General features: G+C 38.1%; 1 protein-coding gene across 4 annotated transcripts in view; it reads right to left on the bottom strand.

Moving 5' to 3' along the window:
• Positions 1–1,944: 1,944 nt before the first annotated feature.
• Positions 1,945–18,618, bottom strand: part of SCG5 (secretogranin V) — a 31,232-nt gene continuing 14,558 nt past the window's right edge. For all 4 annotated transcript variants that reach the window (XM_075151787.1, XM_075151790.1, XM_075151788.1 and 1 more), the window contains exons 3-6: positions 17,338–17,487; positions 14,268–14,380; positions 8,810–8,863; positions 1,945–5,060 (exon numbers count right to left, since the gene is read on the bottom strand). In XM_075151787.1, coding sequence (XP_075007888.1) covers positions 4,965–5,060; positions 8,810–8,863; positions 14,268–14,380; positions 17,338–17,487 — 413 coding nt within the window. In that variant the 3' untranslated portion in view covers positions 1,945–4,964. The remainder of the gene's footprint in view (positions 5,061–8,809; positions 8,864–14,267; positions 14,381–17,337; positions 17,488–18,618) is intronic.

The following is an 18,618-nucleotide window of genomic DNA, read 5'->3' as shown; positions in this document are numbered from 1 at the left end:
GCAAAGCAGTTAGTATCATAAATAAAGCAACCATGAACTGATTGTACAGACTTCCTTCTCATGGTGAATTAGGATGAACTGGAATTCAATGCCATTCTTCACCTAACTGCAAAAGGCTTGAGTATGGTAGACCTGGATCATGTATGTACCTGGGAAATAATTCATTTAACCTTTTCATTATCTCATATTTGGAAATCTTGGTTTAGGACCCAGTCCTGTGCCAATCAGCCATATTTGTGGTTCATGGGGCCCTTCATGATGGCAATTGCATTTCTTTTTAGTTTTTATTTCCTTTTAGTTTTTATTTCGTTTGCCTCTAAGTAGATCATTGTCAGTGGCTGAGCACTTTAAGGGAGCTCGTTTTCTTTGCTCATGGTTGGAATCTGCCTTTGGCTCTAGGCACCACAAACAGGTGTCCCTTAAGGACACAGTAATTCTGTATTTTAAAAGAAGACATTATTTGAGATAATTCCTGAACATGTTACTTATTTAAGAGTATTGAAGGTAATTGCATGACTTCAAACAAAACTGAATTTTTAAGTGTATGCATATGTATACATGTGGCAATGGATTCAGTATGTTCTGGTTTTTGTTGCTGTTGTCTTTTCTTTGAGGCATATCATATTGCCATCCTTTTTGTATCAAGCATGGTGGAAATGTAATTCAATCTAATTGTCAACTCCACTAGCCTGAAACCTTGGATTCAGATGTCTCAAAATTGGAGGTATTGTCCTCTTGATTCCCCGATGGCCTTGATAGCTTCTGACTTGGATGGAGAGGTACCTTAATTCTTACCTTTAGTGCATTTAGCTATTAAAACAGTGAATACACTCATCTCCCTATGGGTCACGTGAAACTATACTTTCCTTGTACATTTTACATTTTTGTGCGGTCATGGTAGCATCTTCTGAATCTGCCGACCTTCCCTTTCTCCTTCCATAAATCTGAGTGGTGACTTTGACTGAAAAGTTATCTTTGAACTCCTTGTCTTAATGATCCAGACATTCCAGACTTCATGTAAAAAAGAAGTACTTGCATAAAAATTAACTCACAGGACAGGTGTTACAGCATTACAAATGAGGTAAGAGTTGGTTTAGTGAGCTTACCAGCAAAAAGGCCAGAAGATTCCAACTTTGTTTTGGGTTGGTGTTGTTACAGGCCTTTTCCTAACAAATTTAAATGTTTCAAAAATTAGTTTTTGTACAGCATGAAAATGAAAACAAAGCCTTTTCAACACTTTCACACAGCTACTGGTTAGAGGCCTGATTTGAGGGCATGGACTCAAGTCTCCTCTTCATCGTCAAAAGAATACTTTTCTTCATCCCCAACTTCTGTCATTTGGAAACAAAGGGGCTTGAATTTTACTTTGTCCACAACAAAGCCAAAAACTTAATTGACTCGATAGTCAACTTTCTGCCTGTGTCCTTCTTCAGTTTAACAGATGAAGATACGCTTCATCATATTTTGATAAAATAAGCTCCAGATCAGCTTTACTTACAGATCACTTACTTACTGTAAGTGACTCTCGGGACTCTGACATCACATTCCCAGGAACTACTTCCAAGTTTCTTTGGTTTGCTCATGAGTTGCTGAATAGATTAGCAGTATGGTTTTGTTAGGTGAATGCAAATGTGCCAATAAAAAGAAGCATATCACTCTTTCCCCTCCTAAATAATTCACTAAGCATTTTTATATTACTTTCTTCTGTGGGTTGACATCTTTATATTCTTTATGATAAACTTTTGAGTTTATTATAAGGCTATATTATCTTTTAAATAGTGTATGTTAGTGTGTGTGTGTGTGTGTGTGTGTGTGTGTATACACACATGCACCCCCAGAGTAAGTCTTGTGTCACAAATCAAATACTATAATCTGCTCAGTTACACAGTGGTTTTTTTTTTAAACTAGGGTCATAAATATTTCTTTACCAGACAAAAGCAATGTTGTGTGGCAATACACTTTATTTTGTATAGCTTCTTTCAAGAACATTGTGTCTCAAATACGTTAGAGGTGATTAACAAACTTGCAGATTTTAAAATAATCTAAAAAGGTTTTAATTTAATGAAAATTCTAAACAACAATAGCAATATACATGCTCCTTAATTCACATGCATCATAAATGTAAAAGGGTGATTACACCTGTAAGACCTGAGCAGCTATTTACATTCTTGTAAATATTGGTTTGGTGGAATGAGCTCTTAGTGATGGGGATGGTTGGTATCTTTGTTTATTGATTCCAAAAGACCAGCACTGTGATTATTCTTTATAAAAAACTACATATACATGTTTGGACTGTTGTTGGAGCAGCAGGGGGGACAACTTTTTTGCTTGGTTTTTGTTTTTTTTAATTATTATGGGACTACCAATCCCAGTAGAGAAAGGCAGCTCTACTATAAAACTGAAATTAGAGTTATTACTCTCATTATTATGGTGTAATAGCTATATTTTAGTAAAATTTCACAATAGTGCTGTTGAGTCTTCTTGGTGAAACACTCAAGCTGCCTGATGGACTCAGCAGATGGCTGCTCACCGCCACGCGTTTGATTTCTTCCAGCAGACAGTTCCTGTAAGATGCATCATTGTATTGTGCAGTGTAAAGGGTTTTTTTTGCTTGCATTTAAAAGTAAAAACATCTCTAAATTGGGTAATTTTTCCTTCACCTGCTCTGTGCAGATCTATCATAGACAGAAGGACAGCTCCTCAGGCCCCACCGGGGTCGCAGGCAGCCAGCGGGGATCCCTGTTCTGGTCAGTTTGTGGTGCCAGATTGTCACAGCCCCACGCAGTGGGTGTAGTGAGCTAAAGTGCTTCGAGAAATCGGACGTGGGATTTCTGGTACTATTAAGCAAACAATACTTCTTTGCCCCTCCCTTTTTCAGCCCCCGATTTACTGCACACACCGCCCTTTATTATGTGCTGGTCCTTACCAACAGCTTAAAAATGAAATAAATTGCCTTCATGGTTGCTTCGTTTTTGTGATTAAAATGGATTTTACTAGTGCTGATAAGGACAGAATGTAGCTCGGATTACTTAAAAAGTGTTGATAAGACCGTTGAGTACCTGAAGAAACACCAGTTTCTTAGGAATGGAAGTCTAGCCAACTGGAAGCCTTGTGGCAGCACCAGCAGCTGGCTGTGGGTTAGGTGGGAGGAATGACCATTTCACATATGCTGGGCCACTGGGCGTCAGGGGGTTCTGATTTCAGATTCATGCTATGATATATAGTTTTTTTCTGGTTTTGGAGACAGCCTTTGCAGCTCTGCAACTCTCAATACCTGTGTGAAGACAAAGCAGGTGCAGATAAGAAGAATAAACTTAAGCAGCAGAGAATACAAGTTCTCTCCTGTAAACAGCTGGATTACTCCCATCCCATTCCAGGCACTGGAAGTGGAAGGGGGTCTGTGATTCACACAAACTCCTCAATATCATGTCACATATGAGTATAAACCCCACTGCATTACATGCTATTTAGTTTTCTCTTCCAGATTTTTTTTTAAAGAGGAAATATGGTAAAAGACATAATAGTTCAGCCTAGAATGTTACGGGGTTTTGCAATCTACCCATAAATGACATGAGAGGACCGACTCTCTGCATATATCATTTATTACAAATTACTAAGTGCTGGCATAAAAAAAGCAAATGCCATACACAGTCATATTTGTGCCATCCTGTTAACTTTAATCTTATGTAGCTAGGACCTTTAGTTTCTGTTAGTTTCTTATCTGTTTTTTCTAAGGAGTCGTCATTATTTTACTGTGTCTTTCTGTAGGACGGGGAAGGAAACTACAATTTTTTTCCATAGATTTGAAGTTCAAAGCTGTAAGTTAATGCTCTTTTCCATAATTCCAATGCCCCATGCACATGGCTTGAAATATTTCAGATGCACCCTGAAAATAACAAAATTTTAGGTAATTTTATATTCTCGTCTTTCAGAAAGGGAAAACTCGGTTTTCTGGAATATAAAGTTCTTCAATCTCCTAGGGGCAAAAAGGCAATTCCTGGAGCAACTTCAAGAGCAGTGATAGCTACTAGTGTTTAGATCATCATAGTTTTTCTGAAGATCATCAACTGTAATGACCTTCAACTGATGATCATCAACTGTAGTGACCAATATCGTGGATTTAGATTCAGAGGATGTTGACACAACCTTATTAGCACAGACAAATGTCTCTATCTTCACTTATAATATCCCAGGGACACATGATTTAAGAACATTCTAATGCACAAATGCTGCTGTTACTAAGACAAAGAACAGCGGGGGAGATTAATTTCCACACAACAGTACCACTGATAAGGAAAAAAGATGTGCAAGCAAGGAAAGTTGTGGACATGGAACAATTAAAACTAACAGAAAAATATTCCAGTGGATAGAGTCAAAAAGCAGTTCTTTAATTTTTAAATTTGCACAGCAATAACCGAGACAAATGAGCCTCTGAAATATTTTGGAAAATGTCACTTTGCAAACCTTGCAGATTGCTTAAATGTTTATTAAAATGGACCAAAAGCCAAAATTCTCTGGGTAAAATAAATACTTTGTCTTTGCTAAGTAACAATATTTGTGAACAAAACATAAAACTATAATTTTCATGTGTCAAACATAGTAACATTTAAGATTAAATGTTGGAGGCAGACCGGGCATTTTTTTACATCTTCCTATTTACAAGCTGCTCATTAAGACCATTTACCTCACGTTAGCTATTAAAATGACTAACATTTTTAAAGTTTGCTCCATGACTAAAATAAAAACAACAGAAATGTCCTTTTACCATAACTTAACAAAAAGCAGAACCATATTTTTGTTATCTAGGAGAACATACTGTTATAAATACAGCTGTTTTCCATCTACAATTATATAAATAATAAACATGCTGCCATTCACAAGGATTTTAATAGATGATTATATATAAGCAATATCACGATCTAGCAGAGGATGGCATGAGTTTTCATCATTCATTTTTATTGTACTTATTCAGGACCCTTGTCTTCATCTGAAAAATGTGGAACAGACTTCTTTGCTACAACATTATCCAGTCGCTGTCCTTGCAGATACGGGTTCACACTCTGAAAAAGTTTAAAATTATTTATACTTATTAGAAACAGGGAAACATATAAAAGGTAACTAGGATTAGTGGATATATTTATGTCTTTCTTATCTGTCAAATACTTGCAGACTGAAAAAGAAAAAAAAGAAATTGCTCCCAGAGAGTAAATCTAAAAGTCAATCAGTGTTTTTTTTTCTAATATTTTTTGTGTGCAGGAATTTAATCCAATCCACTAAAAAGAATACAAGTGAAGGAGGACTGTCGAGAATATAGGACAATCTGAATTAAACACTGCCTTTTTGCTCCACTCCTCCTTTCCTCAGCTCAGCAGAGAAGCAGCAGCAGATCTAACTCCCTAATTCTTGAGGCAGGTCAGAACTTGTTAGAGAAGTACAGGTAAGCTTTAGCTTAAATCACTAGCTTCTGATGGACCTTATGCTGGGAGGCAAGTTAGATACCACAATATCATTTCTGACCAAAGTCGTCTTCAGCCCATCTCCTCTCCAGGAAACCCCTCTTCGCTTCCTCTCTTGATGCTGAGATAAAAAGCTGCTGGCACAGAAGCAGAGCCAAGCAAGGTTTTGGCATAGGAATGGCTCTCCTACCACTGCCAGAACAAGGGAATGCTGGAAAGAAGATCCCCGGAGAGGGTTTAACTTCACTTTGCGCCATGTAAGCAGCACAACGTGAGACTGAAGATGAACAGATCCTGCCTCAAAACTGTCTGGAGATCATAGTAATGTAGAAAGCCTATGCCTGAATTTTATCTATACCCATGGAATAAAATGTATTTAATGTATTTGCAAGTATCAAGCAGTTTAGTGGAGTTTCAGATTTAACTTAAATATTATTTACACCCACTTTCTGGCCTGTTACAGTATCAGTGTAAACAAAATTCAAGTATATTCTTTCTCCTTCACAGATACAGACAAAAATTCTAGTGTGCTGGTTTTTGATGCCAATAAAAATTGTTTGCCTAAGGACAAACTTCGGAGGAATGCAAATTTTCCAGTATCTTCTCATTCTTGTCAGGCTGGCTGTGTCATAGAAATTACTTTTCTTGAGATATTTCTGTGCTTCTTTCACCAAAATATAGGAGTTCAAAACTTCGCAAAAAAAAAAAGCTTTTAAAATAGGCATGAAATATTTATTTTCAAATATCCCAAGTATTTGTCAAATCTCTGGAAAAGATTTGGGGTTTGTCTGTCTTCGAGTTTAAGCCCTTGGGTTTCTCCAGCTCTGTAGACGCTATCATTAATACCTAATCAAAGCACAGAGCAGCCCTTTTGCTTTCTTATATTGTTTTTTGAGTGCTTTGCCTGCTGCAAGTGAAAATATAAAAATATTAAGAACCAGAAATGAATGTGGAAAAATCTTTGAAAATAAAACTAACACTAACTTAATGCTTTAAATTGTTAAAAATAAGACACATGTAAATGATTTGTTTGTGTTTGTTTAAAGAAGTTCTGTTTAATGTTAATTTAGTGAAATTCGGCTGTTGCATAAACTTCTAGGAATTATTTGAAGATTCTTAGGAAGATTAATTGGTCTTTTTTTTGGAATGGTACTTGCTTGCTACTTTTTGAAATAAAGTAGAAGAGAATGAGATACATAAAAATTTGAATCCTTCTCAACCGACAAAGAAAACACAAAATATAATGCAAAATTTTTGGCTGATTTGACTAAAAAATGTTTAATCCTATACAGCTGTGCTGAATTCACAGTAATGCGGTTCCCGAGTACCTTTGTGCACAGCTCCGAGCCCACAGCAACGTGACTCAGTGATTACAGCAGCACTCCTGTCATGTTTGGGATATTAGATTCTGGACAGGGCTATGCTCATGCATAGAAATTAAAAAAAGGGGAGAATTGCTAGTTAAATTAGAGGGCACTGGAGGCTTCCTTGTCTTCCACTGCAAAGGCTGCAAAAAAATAGCACAGTGGCAGATGGTAAATACATACCTTTGCTATATATACTGATTATGTGTCTGTATGCTTGTGTGTGTGTTTATATACATACATATAAATATATGAATATACACATATACTTAGAATATGTAGTTTTGTAGACTCCAGTAGTGCCCCTGTGACTGTTACACTATAGCTTCGTATAGACACAACACAGTTACTCTCCATGGGCAACCCAATTCTGCACATAGGACTTGCTTTAAGCTGAAATTGGGACATTCTGACCCAAAAAGACCAATGTGTTGCCAGAAGCTGTCCTCCCTAAACTCTCTGTCTGTGCAGAAGGGCATGGAGGTGGCAGGGACCGCAGCAGGCAGGAGGGGAGTCCAGTGGGCTTTTTGGTTTCTGGAAAAATACACTCTGCTGCTGACAGCTCTAGGTTACCCTTCTGCTGATAAAGTGAAAATTCTGAATTGTTCATTAAAGCATTAGTAATCATTACAGTATTACTCTAAAAACAATAAAATACTTTAAATGATAATGAACTTACCATTGAGTGACATGCCTGTGCTAAGAAAATAAACCTGCTGCGAAGCAAGAAACTGAAGCTTCACCTCCAAAATTCTGGGCTACCCCAGGCCACGTGGCTATCATGTCTCTCCAGCCATTATTCCTTTTGTATCCGATTACGTCGTTCAGCACACAGACAGAAAATGTTGTGGGTTTTTTTTCTTTTTTTCTCATGTATATTTTGCACTAATCTTACTTTAACATGCTGTTCTAGCTATTAATAAATATTCCACGTAACTGTTTCCAGAGTAAATTCTATTTACTTTAGAGTTAAAATCAGGTGCTTACCCTTTTTCCTTTTCCGCTAACAAACTCGAAAATCAGATGTAAGTGGGAGGCAGATACCAAGCTCAAGATAGATCATTAACTGATGGTTGAACAGTGTTTATTACCAGTGATGCGTGAATCGGTAAGAAATCAACTCATCTTCTCCCTTTCTAGCAAAGACTTTAGGTTTGAGAGTTAAATAAATAAATAAATCATCTTCACTTATGCTTCAGTTATTTTAAACCAAATTTACTTCATTTACAATATAAACTGTGCTGTCACATTTTGAAAAGCTACTTTCTGGCAGAGAGCTACACTTCTTGTAAAAAAAATATACCAGCAGCAAAGCTAAAGACTTCAACTCTGCCTTAACGTGACTTTTTGATAAAAGAAACGCTGACACTACCAAAAAAAGAGAGACGATAGTGAGGCGGACTGTGCAGAGGTTCTCTGTGATATGTGGGTTGCCTTCCTTGTTTCAGGGGCAGAAAGATGAGAACCCATTCATCTTTGTCTTTCAAGCAAGTCGGACACAGAGATAGGAGTTTAATCTGAGGTAAATCTAAGTATGTAAGTGAATCAAATTACATCAGCCAAAGGACCAGTTCTACCGTCATTTACACCCAAAAACATATTCACATGCATGGGTAGTGGTAATTAATTTTACCAATATTTTTAGTAGGAAGCTTTTAAATTCTGTTTTAAAGACATTTGAATAATTTTAAATGGTTTTATGCAAATAGGATCAATTTAAAAACACAGATAATACAAAGTTTTAAAATTAATGCTCTGCATTGAAGTGCATCTTCTGAAAGCAACAGGCTATTTAGAGAAATACATCTTGTACTCGGTGGACAGTCCTGAAGCCTGCTGTAGTAGTTTGTCACAGAGATTCCCTGACTTCACACATTATCTAAGGTATAATGCAGATGCATTAGACTAACTCTTCATTTCAACAGTATGATTTTAATTCTTATTAGCTCTCTAGATGATACAGGGGCTATGAAGTATTCTGATAGTTACCCTCTTTCTTCTTTTTGGACCACCATTAATCTTCTCAAAGAGTAAATTCTTGCTCTGGAAGGGGAAAAAAACGCAACCATCAAATTCATTACACTCTTCTTTTAAAATACTACTTTTGCTTTTAAATATTAGCAAGTTTAGAAGGATGTGTAGTTTTATGGGAAAGATAAACCACAAATAAATACTTGGATATTCCTGCTAACATTTTGCAGTTCTTCAGGAGCAATCACAGTCTTATCAACAATTAAAAAGCCAGTAATTTTCCACTGTGTTGCACTATATTGTCATCTGTGTTCAGGCAATAAGTGCTTCAAGTACATGCTGGTATAATGACATAGACTGGATGTTCCCCATCATATGATACATGGTATAAATACATATTATTTTTATTTTTAAAAAAGACAGAAGGAAAAAAAAAGAAAAATAACAGTGGGAGGGAGAGGAAGCAGGAATCCTGCCTCTAGTGAATCTTTTATACGTTTGAGGTGACACAAGAACAGGAGTAAAAAAAATCTTTCCTTTACAAGGGATTTTCTAATTCCTTTTAAAAACGGCAATCGGCGTCATTCCTACTGTTTTGTTGTCTTTGCTTATTCCCTTCCAGATATCAACACTTCCCAGTGCAAAGTTCTGCTGAAAGGAATTCCGCGCCAACTCTTCCTTTGTTTAAGTAGTGCCCTCAATAAAGTTTCTAAAAACCATTTGGTCTATAACATTTTTAATGGCGAACCTTTTAAAAACTGCCAAAAACATCTTGGCAGAAAAGAAAGTTATGATGATGAGAAAAGAAAAAAAAAAACCAACACAAAAAAAACCCCTCTGACCATAGTTTACATAAGTGCATCCACATATTGTTGTATTTCATACAAGTAGTGAATTCTAATAAAGTCTGGAATAACACACACATGCTCAACACATTTTGTTTCAATTGTGTATTATGAAGAAAAACAAAACCAAACCCTAACCTGAAAATGGAAGGAGAGAAGAATTACATATATAAAAGCAGAACACTGTATAAACAAGGCCATTAATTCTGCTATAAACAACTGACCTAACATTGATTATATAAATAGAAAGTGTAATTCTAGCGCGAGACAAATTCACCAAACACTTTTACCCTCTCTGCAGCCTTGATATGAGAAAAAACAAACATTTTCAAGTGTTACAATGAAATCTGCCAAAATTGTCTGTTTTGTACTTCTCATGTTCATTAAACCCCAAATTCACAAGGCCTATCTCTTGCCCAACCTCAGTTATTTTGTCTGAGCTGTGCCAAAAGGGAACAGAGACGAAGTTGGCCAAGGGAGACATTCTTGGCTAGTCATTTATGCAAACTCACTTCGGGAAAACTTAAATTTAACGGTTTAAAGAAACCCATGGATGCGTAAATTATTTTTTAGGAAACAAAGCCCCGCCGAAGCCCCTTTTTGTAAACTATTTGACCTTATACTTTTCACGAGAGGAAAAATAGTGTTTCTGAAATAAAAAGGATTTCATGACTACTGGAGCTAACATTTCTGTCACTCAGGAAAATTCCTTACAATTGAACTGTTCCTGCCTAGGAAGATTGTATTTTGTTTAGTCTGTTTGGGAATGTTTTAAGACCGTAACTACTTACTACCGTAGGCATTATGTGGAGTGCAAAGCAAATGAGGTTATGGAGCGTAAGCTGAGAGTGTGCTTGTACGGTAACAGCAATCCTGAAAATACGTTCCACTGCGTAAGGGCCTGAGCTCATCAGCCACCCAAATTTGCCCATGAACTGCTCACCATTCTCATCCCTCACCTAGGACTCGTTAGGAATGAAGACACAGAGTTTCTCCAGTTAAAGATACACCTCATCTGGAGGCCTGCTGCATGTGAATTGCTACTTTCCCCTCACTCCTGGAGCTTCCTTTGCACCCTCCCAGCTACGTGGATTAGGGTACTACAGGCGGGATTTGGGTGGAAAAAACTCAGAAGTTAAAATGCTTACAACCAAATAACTAATGCCAGAGAGATTTATGCTTAGATCTTTCAGACTTCACTGAAATTTGTTTAAGTCAGTAAAAATCAGCAACTCTGTAATCCGGACCTGCACAATTATTAAGCAAAACTGAAAACGAAAATTGCATTAGCAAGGTTGCAGCCTTTCAGGAGGGCTTTTTTTTCCCTGTCAATTTACAGTCTTATCAGGAATATCAAGCATGACAGTTTCTATTACACCAAACATACTACGCTGAATTAAACAATCTGTATTTACTGCTGAAATTGAAGAGGGGTACCAGACCTATCATAACCCATCCTAATAATCACCATTGCCATCAGATATTTGAAAATGTCAGTTGGCAAAGAATGATGCACTTAATGTTGCTCACTTCAACTGAAGTTGGAACAAAATGAAATTTATGAGTGACTAGCTTCAGGATTTCATTAAAATTAGGAAGCCAGAGGTGGCAACTTCTTTAACAAGGAGGCAAATACTTTTATCCCTGCTTCCCATTTGCCTTTCTTTGTACTGTCTTGGATCCCTTCACTGTAGCTGATAAGCAAAACTAGCGTTTTTTCTACCCTGAGAGTGAAATAGTATCCACTGCTTCAGTAAAAAGAAGTGTTGCTGAAAAATATAGTTGCTTTTAATTTTCCATTTGTACTGATACTGGTGTCAGAAAACACAGCTGAACTTTCCTCCTCTTTTTAACCCCGACACGTGGTAGTGGTTAACACTTTGGGTTTCAATAAATATACAACTTACATATAAGTGGTTTTGAGATTGGTATTGTAAATTGTGTATTGTAAACTGTCTTCGTGCAAGTTTTTGTGGATGCCAATACCACTTCTTCAGACCATCTAAAGAGTCAAGTTGCAAGATGCGGAAAAGGCAGACTCACATGGGAAGTACCTGTCTCCTGCAAGGAAAAGTCTGAACTGAGGGGAAAAAAACCTCCAAAACCTCTGTGGCCAGAAATTGTAGAAACTATAGTTGCACACTAGGGTAGAAACCTCCAAAAGTCCCTCATCTTACTATTCCCACTGTCCCCTCTACATTTTCCACATATAAGGAGAAGAAAAGGAGTCTTTGGGGCTGGGGAGAAGAGGATAAGCTCTGTATCTTGCCCTGTTAAACAGGGCCTGTTCCCAAGACTTCGCACATGTCAGCGTATTGATACATGGAGAGTTCTCCCAAAGACAGGAAAATTCTTCCTCTTTCTTCCCTCTCCTAACCCAGTATATATTTATCATGATTTATCTATTCATATCTTCATATGTATTAGCAGTATTTACACATAATATTTAGCATGTAGACAGAATCATACACTTTGCCGTGTGAGACAGCTTCTAGACTTGTTTTGCCCTTATAAAATGTGTCCACTATTCGCACGGTACCGCAGAGGTCCCACAGCTTCGCAAGCATGAGAGCCTGTCACCAAAACAAACCAACCAACCTGTTCCTTTCCCATTAGTCATGAACAAGCAGGTCTTTTTTTTTTCTGACCTGCTAATGTAATTTGGATTTTACTGTGGTTACGCTAGGGAATGCATGCTGGCTCCTTGAAAGGAGAAGTCAGTGGGAACTGTAACACTGCCTCAACCGCTCTGTGGCAGGAAAAGGCAGGGGAGAAGCTCCCCCGAGCTTCTCAGCCGTTACAGCCCCTGCGGCACTTGGTCCCAGGCTCTTCCAGGGGAGACGCAGGAGCGGGCTGCGGCGGGCAGAGGGGGTTTTGGTGGCTGGGGGCAGTGGGAGGATGGGGGTGCGCACCGCTACCCGCCGGGCAGCCCACAGTCGGCCGCGTCGGTCATTTACGACCTGATCCAGATGACAGTAAGTGACCTCAAAGATCAGATCTACTTTATCTTTCCCTTATAAAGTCTCAAAGAGCTAATTTTTAGAGTGCTTTTCTGCTCTTATTTTGCCAGAGAGATAAAAATAACAAAACTAGCCATAAAACCAGATACCGTTGTATTTATCTTTTTAATGTGTAGTAATATACAATGAGGAGGCAACCGGGGCAATTCTCCTGGATCTCGGCAGAACATTTGCTCATGCACATTACCAGCTGTTTCATCTCTAATTAAAAAGATCTGGAGTTGGCTACACTGCAGCTAGATATGATTACTGTTTAGTACCTAACAGTCTGTTTTAATCCACGCGTGAGCAGTTTTTTCCCCTGAATTAGTAGTGATGGATGGAGAAATGAAAAAAGGCCAGTATTCACTAATGATTACCTACCATTTGTTAAGTATACATGTTACTGATGACAATGTAGTATGCGTGCTTGATTCTGAAATATTGCTATAGGCCAAAGATTTACAGAGGTACTTCTACAGTCTTCAAAATGGTATTATGATAGTAAATTACTTATGAATAGTAAGAAAACTAACAGCATTATCTGGCATAAATAAGAAAGTTCACCATCTGGTATTTTTAAAATGAAAACCTTTGATGATAATTAGAATGCAACAAGAGTTTCCAAAATTTGGATTTTTGGCATGATTCTCTCTAGAAATTTAGCACTTACATAAGTAATTAAGACTATAAATCTTACACTGGTTTGATTACGAACGATGAATCATTGTCTCACAATTACAGCAGGAGAAGAGGCTGCCAAACATGTCTATTTATCGATATATGCTTACAGAGCACGGGTTTAAGGCAATCTTAAGTAAAGTGTTATAACAATGTAAAATGAGATTTCATGATTTGCTCTAGAAGCATAAATTACAATCATTGTTATTGTTTTCCTGGCGCCTGAAGATGGATTTGGGATTGGACATTTAACTGATGTAATCTAAGATTAAGCGGCAAAGCTCTCTTTGGAGCCTCTAGCCTGCAGAAATAGTCTAGCTGAAGTTATTAAAGTCCTTGTACGCTCAGAGCAAGATTTTTGCCTTTAGTGTAGCTCGTGTATTTATTATATGCAATGCGTAATATAGGTTTTCAGTATAATATAGTGCACAACCTGAACAGAGGAAGAAGCAGCATCAAGTCCTTAAGCCAGCGAGGATTCCTTAGAGCAAGTTGTCTGGACCTAGATTTTTTAAGATGTTTAGGCACTGCTGCGCTCCATATTTTTTTTTTTTAGCATCTAAGTAGCTGAACAGTGAATAGTCACTGAACCTGGATAATCTTTCAAATTAGGGCCCTGTTACGTTTTGAAATCTTTTGCTAAAATCTGCACTAATTTTGGTTACATGTTCACTGTAGTTTGAAATGTGGTCTGTTGCATTTATCAAGCACATACATAGTTGTCATTCTTTGGGACAAGTAATAAGACAAGGATTTCTACTTTCTATTTTTATGGTCTTTTCATCAGTCACAGGCATATATTTTTAAGAGCAAGTTCACCTTTTTGAGAAGCTTCCCTTAGGGTGATAATTTTTCCATCAATAAGCACAATATTCTCCTTGTGGTTTCATAGTATCCCACGCAGCAGACAACACCCAGTTTCACATGCAACAAAAATAAGCATGTACTCACCCACTTGCCCATGTTGGGATAGTCATGCTCTGGATCAAAAAGGTGCTGGTGCAGCTGGTATTCCCTGCTGAACTCTGCTGTGTCTGGGGTGTTTTCTAGACACCCATCGTCAACTGCAAAAGTATGTTAGAGAGCACTGAGGGCTTTGTAGCTTTGAAACACACAATATGTGCCACATTAATCAGCAAACTTCTTAAATGCAATTATGCAATTAAAAAAACCCAAACAAACATTTAAAGAACTGGATGACTGTCAAATATCAGGTATTTTTTTCTTTTGAAAGGGGTTTGTCAGGATATATTTAAATATTTTTTAAAAAACCCACAACTTCAAAACTAAACAAGTTTATTTTCCAAGCTCTCCCCCTCCTTTTTGTTTTTCTTTTAAATTAGTGATTGAGCTTGATTTTACATAGAACTGCATGTTATTCGGATTCAGAAGGGAACCTCTTTTCATTTTTAAATGCCCACAGGAAGTTGTAGAACTTGTTTAGGCAATACTTTTGAAGCTCATGGTAAAGCGATGCTGTGAGCAAAGACAGAATTTCCTTCACTGAGTAGCCCTTCATGGAACTCCATTTCTGGTTTGCTACTTCGTTCAAAATGGCTGAAAATCATTTATGCTTCGTAAGATCTCATAAAAATGCAATGTGGCAGAAGTTTTACGCTCAAGACATTTCTGCAGATTGGTAACTAATCGGATGGGTCCAGAAACCTCCTTTAATCATAATGGATGGTTTTGCAGACAGTGTCACATCAAGGATAATATCCTTTTTACCAAAATAAGTCATCTTTAGATCAAACAAAGATTCAGCAAGTTGAGGCCAGAGTAGCTCTTTGGATAGAGTCTGCTCCTGGAGCTCCCTCTGCTTTGTCAGCATGGGGAGCTTGCAGTCCAAGTGTCTCTCAGACATACCCAAAGAGATCCTACCACCCGGGGCATGATGCTGGGCATCCAAGCAGCTACACCTGCCAGAACACAGGCACTCCAGAGGACACACCTGTGGACTTTCCCTTCTGTCCTTGTGCGATCATCATGTAAAAAGACTTGCAGATTTTTTCCCTTAGATGTGGGAAACAGCAAAGACTTGACTTAAAAATGAGTTGATTCAATGACCTGAGGAGGTTATTCTAAGTCCAACAGATCCTGCTTTCTCTCTTTTCTTCTTAGAACGGGGAAAAAAATTAAGTTGCCAATAGGAATCAGGGGAAAACTAACCATACTGGCTAAGTAACTCAGCAACCATTAAAGTTAACTACAAGCACTTAAAAATTATCTCAGTCTCAGCAGGGACAGGGTCATCTCAAGAGAGAAGCAGGTACAACAGAAATGTGGTAGACCTTCTCAGAGCATCTGCGTCTTTTGGTAGAAAACACAAAGGGCAGCTGGACATATGTGTGCCCTCTGTGACTGCTAATCCAAAAGTCTTCAAGCTCAAGTGCTCCAGGCTTATGTATTCCCGCTGTGGAATGTGCATATGTAGACAGTGACTGGAAAAATTGTTTTCCATTAAGCAAATCCACAGACCTGATTGAGGAAGGCCTCTGGTAATTTGTATGCATAATACAGTCACCACTTGAATTTCCATTTAAGGCTCTGAAAAACATTTTACTCTAATCCTAGCAGATACTATCTTCACTCACAGCGTACCTACGACGGAGCCATTTATCTGAGCAGGCAGCACTTCCCTAAGAATTCCCCCCGTGTTCAGATCTGACTGTATCAGCTTAGCTAACAACTTTTATTTCACCTAAGGAAGAAAAATTGAAGGGATTTTCAAAGGCATTTCTCTGGATGCCAGGTTTTTCATTTATTTACTATCTCTCACTAATCACTAACAGAAGTCTAATGGGCAAACACAGAAGATAGAAAGTCTGTGTGTGTACTTGTGTGTGAGAAAACCTAAGCCCACCTTTTACGACCTGTCAGACAACAGCTATATTGAACAAAATGGAAGATTAGATATTATTTCAGAAGAGATGCAGGCATCATCACCAAATGGGCTGTCATAGAAAACAGTAAGGGAGGACTATTCGAAATTTTGTCATATTTTTGAACAAAATGTAAAGACACTCTTTGCAAAACTTTTCATGACAAATATTTATTTTTTGATCAATTCTAAGCGAGTTAGAACATTTTTAGTAAGAATACAGACAACTGTTTTGCATTATCCAAATAACATGAAAGAAGACTAAACAGAAAAGATTTTGAAAGGATCTCTTAGCTCACAAATAAAAAATGAGAGAAAAATAGAGTGCTCATTCCCAGTTCCAGCTCCCAAGGCAGCCAATGGGTGTTTTACTACTACTTTCAGTACTGGAAGTCATTCCTTGGCTCAAATAACAGGAAAAAGATCAATTCCCTCAGGGTTTCTCTGTATCATGCACACGCAGTGCTGCTTTAGAGATCCTTCAGCACTAGCCCCTGCGTGGCTTGGTGTATGCGCAGCTGCAAGCTGAGGGACGTACCGGGCGTCCGGGTACCGTACCGCTCTGGCACGCCGAGGCTGCACTGCTCCTCTGCCAGAGGCTCCTCTGCCTGCGTGCAACGCGCTGGGGTACGTCCACATAGTTCTCCATTTCTTGGCACAGATGCACCCTCAGTGAGCTATAAAGCCACATGGATTGGAGCCAAGGTATCTTAAATATTGACTCATGGTCTGGGTTGGAGATCAGGGCAGACAGTTTCATTCCTCTTGGCACAATGAAAGTCTCTAAAATAAGGGTAAATTTCATCTGTACAGAATGATAACTTTTTTCAGGGGCCAGCCTAAAAATGAACTCCCTTAGGAACAAGACACTGTCATAAATCTCACTATCTTCTACTCCAAGGTCAAGATGATTTCTTCCACCTGACCTTCTCTAGCAGTCATATAGCAATACAGAAGGTGTACATATTAAAAAAAAAAAAATCTCATCTAAAACACCTGATTGCTCAGCAGTTCTGCTCCTGCCATAGAGAATGAAAGTAAACACCCGTTGCTGATTAAGTGTCCTACTGCCTAGCACAGTGCTGCAAGACTGCAAGATGTACAGTGAAGATAGAGGTGCGAAGGCTACAGCAGAATTACCTGTATTTCCAATAGGGCAGGGATTTGGAGGGTCAGGATATCCTTGATCTTCACTGAAATCCTTTGGTACATTATCTCCTGTCAGCTCAGCCACGATATTCGGGATATTGCCATAAGGACCCAAGTGCTGGAGACCCTCATGAGCACCACCTAGCAAAGACGATTTATACACACTGCCTTATTACAAGATTAAAAGCGTAAGTGCTTTAGTTGTTTCAAGTAATCCAGACTTAGATTTTAAAATATATATATATAATTGTTATAGAGACAGATCAAAGTTTAGATTTCAAACATCTTTTTTAGAAATGTAACCCTGTGACCTAAATCAGATAACTTGCGTAATGAAAAATGAAACCACGAACAAAATCAGCCACTTATTCTTTATCTTAGGGTTGTTTTTTTCCTTAACTATGTAAGTTATAGGTAAGAAAATGCAAAGAAAAAGAAACATGAGACAGTAATGGAATTTAATACATTTACTGCATAATCATCTTCGGTGACTGATACTGTTACTGTTCATTGTAGCAACTAATAATTGAAGAAGATACGGCAAGACAGCATCATGACAAGAAAACAAAGTTAATGACACTGTAGAAAGAAATAATACTATTTGCACAGCCTAGAAATACATTAATAAATTAAGTCATGTGAGAGGACCCAAGATATTATAGCAAATTTGGTTCTATACAGCTAGGAAAATAATTTTTAAATCAAACCATTTCTTAAATGCAAATTTGAGTTTCCTGCAGTAATGGTGAAAAGTGATAAAGAGTCCATATTGTTGATGGGAATTCTTGTGCATGTACACCTACACAGTAGTCATTATGGTATGAAACACCACATTCAGTGACTTCTATACCTTTACTTAACAGTAGTTAAGTACAGGCCAGTTCTAGATGCAGGCTTTTATATTTGCCCTGTGGGGCTCGGCGCACCGTCACCGCAGGGTTACAACAGCAGTGTGCAGCAGGTTTTATAACTCAGTGGCAGAGGACATGATGATGGGCTTCCCCTTCTTGGGCAAACGCACACAGAAGCGGTGTGCTACAGCCTTCTTCCATGCATCTCAGCTTGGGCACCCTGCCTCTGACAAGTAGGGTCTTCCACTAAGGGTTTGGGAACCAAGCTCAGGCTCTCTATATGCCTCTCTACAAATACTTAGCTGCTCCGGATCTTTTCTGCATGCGTTACTGGCCAAATGCATCTACAGGCTAAACCTCAGCTGCTTGCAGAATTTTCTAAATACTATTGTACAGTATTCTTTTGAATTTCAGACAAATA

This window comes from Calonectris borealis, chromosome 5 (genome assembly GCF_964195595.1).
Source record: "Calonectris borealis chromosome 5, bCalBor7.hap1.2, whole genome shotgun sequence".
Classification (NCBI taxonomy): Eukaryota; Metazoa; Chordata; class Aves; order Procellariiformes; family Procellariidae; genus Calonectris; species Calonectris borealis.
This window is presented reverse-complemented; position numbering and strand designations above follow the sequence as displayed.